We start from the raw sequence: 9497 nt of genomic DNA, 5'->3' as shown, positions 1-9497 counted from the left end.
ATAACACTAAAATATTCTTGTCAGATTACTATTTATCATATCATCACATTTACCATTTATCAATTATCATTTATTACCATTTATTACCATCTATTCTCCTTCAAAAAATATTGATCACATCAATTATCATCAATGATCATTTATACCAATTTTCATTATCCATAATTAATTGATTAGTTAAGTAATAATTTATTATTTAATTAATAAAAAATTATTATTGAATTTTAATAAATATATTTTTTATATATCACCTCTCTAACTAAATATGTCTTTGAATAGACTTATAGATTTTTCATTAGTTCTATACCAATAACTAACAAACTTGCAATCTCTTTAAAAGTTTTAAAGAATTTAGGCTACCAAAAATTTTACTCGAACATCAAGTGTCTTGATGATGGATAAACCTAAAATACCATTGTTTGAATAATATAACTCCCAAAACATCTGCTTACCTAATTAAAATATTTCAAAAAACAATGCATCCATTGGTACAATGTCTAGCCGACCTTTAGTTTTCCATCTCTTCCTAATCCAAAGATCTAATTAAATCAATATTCAGGACTGGACTCATAGTTTTTATAAAGGATATTTCCATCGTATAATCAACTTTATAGGTACTTAAAATGCAAAACTCAACTTTGTTTAGTCCTACATAAATTAATAAATGCAAACAGAGAAAAAATTTCTGATAAAAGATAGAACAAACTATTTCAGAAATCCAGAAATATCAATCTACATTGCGGAAACACGAAATAAATCTGTTCGCCATTATTTTATTCGATATTATCCAGGCCGTAAATAATCAGTCAGGGCCTCTGCCATAGAATATGAAAACAAGTGCTTGCTAATCATGGGAGACATTTAACATAAGAGACTTCCATGGGATATTTAAAAGTGTTAGCATACTGAATGGATATGGAGCCGCCGGGCTTTAATGGCTTCCCATCGTTGACAAGGCAGTCATTGTAATTCAAACGCTTGAATAATTTGGGATTTATCATTCGCGCAGAGCTGAACCATCCGCAGGTGAGGTGGATCTCTGCTATGGAGCAGCCTGTCCTGCACACATTCACAATATAAACAGTGTATGTGGGAATTCCATTTGGCAAGGGGGAGGTGGCGGCCTGATTCACTACTATGTCTTCTTTTGCGCAATCTAGCCCTATTCTGTCCGGGAAACCTGCAAATTTAATCATAACCATCAAATTCCTAACCATGGAATTCTTATTAAGGTTTTCCAAGGATACAACTTACCCACAACCAGCAGCCGAGGGTTTTTATATCTCGAATTCACACTGTCATTCGTCAGATTGAACGCTCCAACGGAGTGCGAATCTCCCATTGTTGACAAACCTGCATATATTTCAAATGCGTTATGTGGTCAGGCAACCCAATTCCATTTTTACAACCGCTTTCTCATTATCTTACAAAGTATAATATATTCTTCCTATTATATAATGCTTTTCAAGCTAACTTTAAACTACAAATGGACGGACCTGAGACAGCGCTGAAGAATATGAAGAGGCAAAGGAGGGCGGAGGCACTAATCAAGTAATACATCCTCATTGTTGCAACAAACGCTTTGCAAGTACATGAAACCTTAACCTTGCCCTGTACTGCTATATGTAATAATCAAGTAATGTGCTACAAGCCACGTGGCACCTTAATTTTGCATTTGTTGATCTAGAATTTGTAAAAGGCGGTGCTATTTCCAATAAATAATATTAGGGGGAGATCCAATAAATAATATTAGGGGGAGATCCAATATTTTAGTTTTGAAGAATGATAATTTTTTATTATCATTTACAATAGCTTTGCCAATTCAACAGCTCATAAAACCAGCTCCTCTTCCATAATTTGAATATATAGATGCAAATAATTAGTAAATCATTGCACTTACCATAATTAATTTCACATGTGGTGAAAACCAATTTGATGTTATTTCCAATGAATAACAGACACCATGCTCTTGGTTTTCAGGACTACATAATCCTCTCCTAGGTAACATCGGTACCCATCATTATTTACGATAGGCTTTGACAACTCAACAGCTCATAACATGTGTCCCTCTAGCAAAACTAAGTAGATGCAAGTAATTAACTCACATAAAAACTAAAGTGTCAATTCTTAGACATTCTAAGAAAGAAGAGACAAATTTTATTAAATAATACGTTGAATACTCCCTATGAAAATAGATAATATTTCAAAATAGACCTCCCAATGAAGTAATTTAGTAAAATTAAGTTTAGAAGAATTAATTAAAGATTATTCATTTTTAATTTATACATGAAAACATAATTAAATAGCTTGAATTTAAAGGTAGAAGACACAGAAAAGGAAATAAATAAGTGAAAGAAATGATGATGTGAAACACAAAATATTAAAATAGGATAAAAAAATATTAGTAAGTGTGCTTCCTAAATTGGTAAGAAAATGTTGCCAATCATGATTGCTACACCATCTTCTACCTATGTTAAATTTCATTTGATAATTATTAACATAAATTACATCTAAATGTTTCCTTTCAAATAAGTTATATTCGTTGTTAGTGTGAGATTTTGCCAAGATCAAGATAAAAATACTAATCAACTGGATCATCAATCGTTACATACAATGAATATGAGCCTGCTTATATAGGAAAGGCTATATGGATATGTGAGCACACAAACATGACATATGGCTCAATAAGAAACAAGGGTAATGTGGAATGTAACAACAAGATAAGTCCACAAAATGTGAAAATTCTGCTACACACACTATCTCAATGTGGCACAAACACCCAAGTGTAGAAACAATGGCTCATGGCTTCGATAGGTTTGAAGGTTATCTTGAAATATACTAAATTTTCTTTTAGTCACCCAATGAATATGAGCCTGCTTATATAGGAAAGGCTATATGGATATGTGAGCACACAAACATGACATGTGGCTCAATAAGAAACAAGGGTAATGTGGAATGTAACAACAAGATAAGTCCACAAAATGTGAAAATTCTCCTACACACACTATCCCAATGTGGCACAAACACCCAAGTGTAGAAACAATGGCTCATGGCTTCGATAGGTTTGAAGGTTATCTTGAAATATACTAAATTTTCTTTTAGTCACCCAGGGTATCGAGTTGAGGCGAAACTAGTCCTTGGAGATGAATCCAAGCCTCATAGTCGAACCAGAGACCAATGGGGAGCAAACCCACAGTCCAAGCCCACTCTCCTACCTGTCCGGGCTGATCTTGAAATATACTAAATTAAAAGATTGCTAGGAAAGGGAAAAGAAAACCTACACTTATTCAAAGCTCTCAAAATGAATTTGTTGTTAAAATTGTTCAATTTAAAAGTGTTATAAAGAAGATTTATCTCAACCATCTCAACCATCATGTAGTCATAATCACTAATGAGTAAATCTTAAATTACAAGAACTTAATGAACTTGATGATATAAGGAATAGAGATAAAGTACAAGAAGCTTTGTGAAAAAAGCAAAGAGCAAGCAAGTCATCTCTCTTTTAAAAGAGAATTATGTTAAGTAGAAGAAGCTTTGTGAAAAAAGCAAAGAGCAAGCAAGTCATCTCTCTTTTAAAAGAGAATTATGTTAAGACAAAGATTTTTTTTTATGATCAATAATAGATAATTTATATTAATTTGTTTGTAAAAATATAGATTCATAGTCTAATATCATCAAAAAATTTCTTCACCACCCTCACAAAATTCAGTTGCCATTGTCAAGTCAGAGATTGCTCAAAACCAACATTGGAGACATGTTCCATATTACGCGTAATCCTAAACCCCCTCCTCTTAAAACAAACTCAATTATACTATAATCAAAGTTTAGCATTCAAAGGGTTCCTCAACAAACCCTACACTATGAAATTTGCACATAAAAACTGCAACTTCCAAAAGCCACCCCGGTTTAGACTTTCTGCTGCTTACCCTTCGAGCCACAGGGCTCCTGGGTTACCGACTCATGTCTATTCCTTCGGCCACACACTTGGTCTCGTTCCACAAGCTGAGTTTTTTGCTCTAGCTCCCGCGCGTTCAGGTACTCCCTCAACAACACGTAGCCCATTTGGGCTTCTACCCTATGCTCTTCTCTATTTTAAACACACTCCACACTAGGAAAGGCGGCACCGAAGTCTTCACATAACCAAATTGGCACCAATTTCCATGATGCACCCACAAACCCACTCCAGGCTCTGCCATTGCCAGAATAATTGTGTCATGCCACCGCACCACTCTGGCTTCAAACACTCTTTCATCTTCCTCCTTGGACTCCAATTCCAATCCCCGGGCCATGAAGGTCGAGATTATATCAATGTTGGAGCAATACTGATTCTCTAACTTTAGAAACTCATCACCCAAAATCCATTCAATAATCTGCCAAAAAACAGGGTCGTCAATCTTGAACACACTACACAATCTCTTCTCTTCTCTGTAATCCCGCCATGGAAACACTGATGTTGCCTTACAGTTGCTAATGTGAAATTCGCCTCCATGGTACCTGTCATCCGTCCACTCTTCAAGGTATCAATCTTGGACAGTGAAAATGACACATATTCGATGGGATTTTACGGAGCTATCACCTTCACTGTCCATTCCGTTAAATGATGGCACAATCTACCATCACCAAGCTTTCCAAGTCTTGAATGAAAATCTCTTGGAAATCTCCAAATAAATTTGGTCCATTGAATTTCAATGATGACACTGCAATATTTGATAGTGTGTCCACCACTTGGTTTCCACTTCTTTTCACATGTGTAATTTTGAAGTCCTCAAATAAGGAGAGAGAAGAAATAATTATTTTAATGTGTTTATTCAGGATCCAAGCATTAGTCTCCCTTTTTGCATTAGCATTTATCACCTATACCGAATCCCCCTCCAAATGTATACGGCTGACCATCAATTCTTTTGCCATCTGAATAGCATCCCAAGCAGCCTATACTTTTACCTCGTTGTTGGTCCCATCAGCAAGTTGTTTTGCACTAATAGCGATGAGGTTCCCATGAGAGTCTCGCACCACAAACCCTAGACGCAACGGCCTAGGATTTCCTTTGGATGCATTATCAAAATTCAATTTCTTCCACCCCAGTTTAGGACATTCCCAAATCTCTTTAAGTCTAGTTGCTCAGGATTAACTCGAGAAGGCCCTTGAACAAGCAAAAAAGAGAATAATTATTAAACTCAGTATGTTTACCAAAATTATTAAGATGTGACTGAAATTTTTAAGACACTCAATATTCTTTTGGGACATATGACATTAAAAAAAGTTCGACAAAGAATAATTTTATGATAAAAGAAGATAGAACAACACTCTTTGAGAAATTAATAATTATTAATCTACATTGTGGAAAGATGAAACAAATCTCTTCACTATAATTTTATATCAAACTATTTTGTTTTTTATTAAGGTAAACGGGTTTTATAGGGACCTGAAACCCAAAGTTTTACAACCAAAAGATCAGTCACAAAATAGACCAAAACCAATAGCTAACTAGCAGACGAAATAGGGGCCGAGCCCACAAAGTCAAAAAACTACAAAAAAACAAGCTAAGCACAAAACAAACCACTAGCACCCTACTGGAAAGAGTGCACCAATTCTGAGATCTTCTGGATCATCTCTCGATTTATGTCTTCAATCTCTTCCATAATGAACCTGGAGGTACCCTACTCTTGATTCCTACTTCTGGTTCTAGTATATGGGCCAGTCATAGTTTGAGAACCCATACCTTGCACACTAGAATCCTATAATTTCTTCTTTTGTTTAGTTTCCAGATGCGGTATTCTAGATAAAGGCTGAAATTTGTTGCTAGTCATGGGGTAAATTTATTAGAACAGAAAGCCATGGGATATTTGAGGCTGTTAGCATATTGAAAGTATATGGAGACATTAGATTTTAATGGCTTCCCATCATTGACAAGTTTGTCATTGTAGATCAAAAGCTTGAGTAATTTGGGATTTATCATTCGTGTAGAGCTAAACCATCCATAGGTGATGTGGATCTCTATGTTAGAATAATTCATAATAGAATTGTATTTCTGTTAATAAAAATAATAATAAGGTGTTTAATTATATTTAGATTTGCTAGTAAATATTCAAAGTTCTCTTTAGGCAAAGCCTTAGTGACAATATCTACTAACCGATTTTTAGATTTGCAAAATTCAAGATAAATATCTCCATTACTAACTAATTCTCCAATGACGTGGAATCATTGTGCTTGCTTCTTTTGTGAAAAACATGATTTTATGATAGTGCTATTCCTGATTTGTTGTCACAAAAGATTGGAGTTGGTTCATCCTGAGCCAAAATTTTAGCAAATGGGGAATGTTGGCTAATAATTTAAACTTGTGAATTAACTTCTAACATCAGTTTATTTAATGCACTAATCTTGGTGGTATGCATGGGGATGTGCTTAATAAGCATTCTTACTATATGATGCATGATAATGTTTGTATGCAGAATTTAATAATAATATTAATATAGACTGCAATATGTATGACAGTGTAATAATGTCTTTCTTTCACTAATTGTTCATATGAGATTAAGTAAATTATATGATGGAGTCTATAATACCTTTCAATCTCACCATCCAATTATGGATGAAGAATACAAGGAAGCAAGAGCACTAGGCTCCAATAGGTATGCCAACTTTGAGTGTGGGACAAGAGGCCAAGCAAGGTCCTTGGTACTCTTCGGCTTGTTGGAGAGGGATAGACTCAAGGCACCTTATGCAATTCTCCTAGAGCACCATAATGGGGCTAGGTGTAGGGAGAGAAAGGGTTGTTGATGTAGAAGTTGAGAAAGCCAACTTCACAGACCCCGAAGATCACCTGCATGCAAATAACCTGCAACAGAATGAAGAGATGGAGACAAACAAGCAAGGGTGCTCTGAAAGCTGAAAAATGTATTCATCCAAGAGAGAGATAAATTACAATGATGAATCCTTATAAAAGGATATTGTGCAACCCTAAAAGAAACCCTAATAGGTAGACATTTAATAATTAATATAATTATTAAATGTCACAAATGCAAACTAAAGTGAAATCTTAAGAGAGGAATAAAGGTAATTTAATCAACATGATTAAATTAAAACCTTTACTCTAACACCCCCCCTTAAGATGAGCAAAAGTGCAGTTACAAACATGTGCAAGAAAGCAAAGGTAACTACAATGCAAGAAAGTAAACTTGGGTCCCGGCAACAAGGCCTAATCAGGTACCCAATTACAACCAAATCTCTGTAAAGTGGAGAAATAGAGAAAACCTCATGGGAAAAACTCTACTCCAAAAAGAGATGAAAGAAATAAATGCACTAATAACAGAAAGATAGGAGGTGGATAACATGATACCCCCCATAGACAACTCCTATCATATAAGTACATATACAGTGGTCTCCATAGGAGAAAAAGAAAGAGGCTAGAAGCCCCCCCCACAATGAAGAAACTCCTATCGCACATATGGATGCCTGAGGTAGAAGCCAGAAAGAGATCCTGAAGCGACATATAATATTCCTCCCCTTGGGAAGAAATGGATCCAAAGGACGAAGATGAAGAAACCCTGTGAAAAGAGAAGAATCAATCTGTCTCAAGATGTGTGCCATAATAGGATGTTGAAGAATCCCTCTGTCTGAACTGAAACAAAAGATGTCAAATCCAAACTGAACTGAAGACTCAAAAACTGCAACCTCTGAATGCACAGATGATGGTGGGCTAACAGCTGGAATATGGTTGTCAACAAAGAGGAGCTGAAAATCCTCAAAGTAATCCTCCAAGTCTGCAATATAGGACTCTACAAACAAAGACGAAATGCCTGCAAGATAAGAATCCCAAGTAGCCATGTCTGAAAGATGTATGATGTCCTGCTTAGCTGAATCAATAGGAGCCAAAGAAGAGGCAATATCAAACTGATCAGGAACAAAAGGAGATGATGTTGATACATGTACAATCTCAGTCTGAAGAGTAGGGACTGTGAGACAATCCTCTGATTCATCGGAATATGTAAGGGTGTCTAAATAGTGAAGTTCCTTTAAAGTATCATGATCAAAAGGTGTGTTATCTCTCCAACCAATGGGTACAAGACAATCTGAAGCAGGATCCTTTGGGAATGGAGAAAGACTGGGGTCTCCATAAATCTCCCAAAGACGTGTCCAAAGTGAGTGAGGACAATCAATGCCCGATATAGCCCACACAGTGTCAAAATCAACACTAGACAAAATAACTCCTACTATGTGATTTCTAATGATATCCCAAGCTAGTTTTCCCTCTAAAGTTGCTGGTTCAGGTATGAGATCATACAAATAAGGCAAAATATTAAGCCACCTACAGTGTGTAAGTATGCCCTTTGCCCATGATTCATAATTACCCCGTTCTAGAAATACAACTGAAGGGTGAGTAGAAAAACCCATGATAACTCTTCAAATTAACAAATCTGAGACTAAATGACTTTAATACTGATAAAGCAGATCAAATGAAGCCATCCCATGCAAACAAATTATTTCCAAGTCTGAAACGTCCAAGTAAGTGACAGATGTGTTAAAACACAAAGTACTGAATAAAATGTACCTGGTGCAGATTCTGGAAAAATACATGATAGATCTGGAAAGAGCACAGAACCACCTTTCCGACGCCTATTCGCTTTCGAAAAATGGAGTCCGTATGCAAAAGATATGGCTCCTGGAGTGCAAAAAACTTGTTCTGACTTCGACTGGCAAAAAACACTACAAAACGGAAAAATCAGAAAAAAAGATCTTCATCTTTTAGATCGGGCTCGGAACCAGCTTTCCAACGCCTATTTTCATTCAAAAATCCGAGCTAAAATGCCCGAGTTATACCCGATTTAGTAAAACTGCTCCAAAAAAGCCCAAATAGGCCCTTTAAGCCCTCAAGGGCTTAAAAAAAAAATAAGCCCCTGGTCCTCTGGGTGACCAGGGGCAGGCGCAGGAGGTGGCGGCGCGGGGGCGGCGCTGGGGCGGCGCAGCTGGCGGCGGGCGGCGCGCTGGCTGGGCGCGGGCTGAGAGCGGGCCGGCTGGCTACGCGCAGGCGGCAGGCGGCGTGTGGGCGAGATACCGCCGGCGGCGGTGGACGCCGGGTGGCCGCCGGGCTGCTTACCGGCGGCGCGGCGGTTTACACTGGCTGCGCCCGGTTTTTTTGAAAAAACCGTGGTTTTTGTATTTTTTTTTAATTTTTCCGCCTCGGTTTTCGTGCCCTAGGGTCGTACAGCCTTGGGGCCAAAAAAAAAATTTGCCTCCTGGTGTAACTGTGTCCAAATCGGACGAATTTTATATGGAAATAGGGGTTTTTGGGCGCTACGAGCTCAACGGTGAGGTCCGTTTGGGCTCAAAGTGCACCGAAAAAAAAATACCCCTATTCCAAAATAAAAAAACAGAAGACACACAGATCTGATGCAACCAAAACCGGAAAATCAGATCTAACCCTCGTAGCTCCAAATTCTTCAGAAGACGAACAGGAAGCAGCAGGTCTGGAGCTCTGATACCATGTAGAAGTTGAGAAA

General features: G+C 37.1%; 1 protein-coding gene across 1 annotated transcript; it reads right to left on the bottom strand.

Annotated features, from left to right (window-relative positions):
* Window positions 1-848: 848 nt before the first annotated feature.
* On the bottom strand, window positions 849-4062 carry LOC131076158 (TPD1 protein homolog 1-like). Its single transcript, XM_058013220.1, has 3 exons — window positions 3927-4062; window positions 1255-1353; window positions 849-1180 (listed from the first exon to the last, which is right to left on the bottom strand). Exons 1-3 carry the CDS (start codon window positions 4060-4062, stop codon window positions 849-851), a joined length of 567 nt encoding a protein of 188 aa, XP_057869203.1.
* Window positions 4063-9497: the final 5435 nt, after the last annotated feature.

This window comes from Cryptomeria japonica, chromosome 10 (assembly GCF_030272615.1).
Source record: "Cryptomeria japonica chromosome 10, Sugi_1.0, whole genome shotgun sequence".
Lineage (NCBI taxonomy): Eukaryota > Viridiplantae > Streptophyta > Pinopsida > Cupressales > Cupressaceae > Cryptomeria > Cryptomeria japonica.
Note: the sequence above shows the minus strand (reverse complement) of the source record. Positions and strands in the feature narration are given on the sequence as shown.

Coding starts and splice junctions, on each gene's coding strand:
- LOC131076158 (XM_058013220.1), bottom strand. CDS start 4,062: ATGGGCTACGTGTTGTTGAGGGAGTACCTGAACGCGCGGGAGCTAGAG. Junction 1,354..3,926: donor GGAGCCCTGTGGCTCGAAGG/GTAAGCAGCAGA, acceptor AAATATATGCAG/GTTTGTCAACAATGGGAGAT. Junction 1,181..1,254: donor CCCTCGGCTGCTGGTTGTGG/GTAAGTTGTATC, acceptor TTAAATTTGCAG/GTTTCCCGGACAGAATAGGG.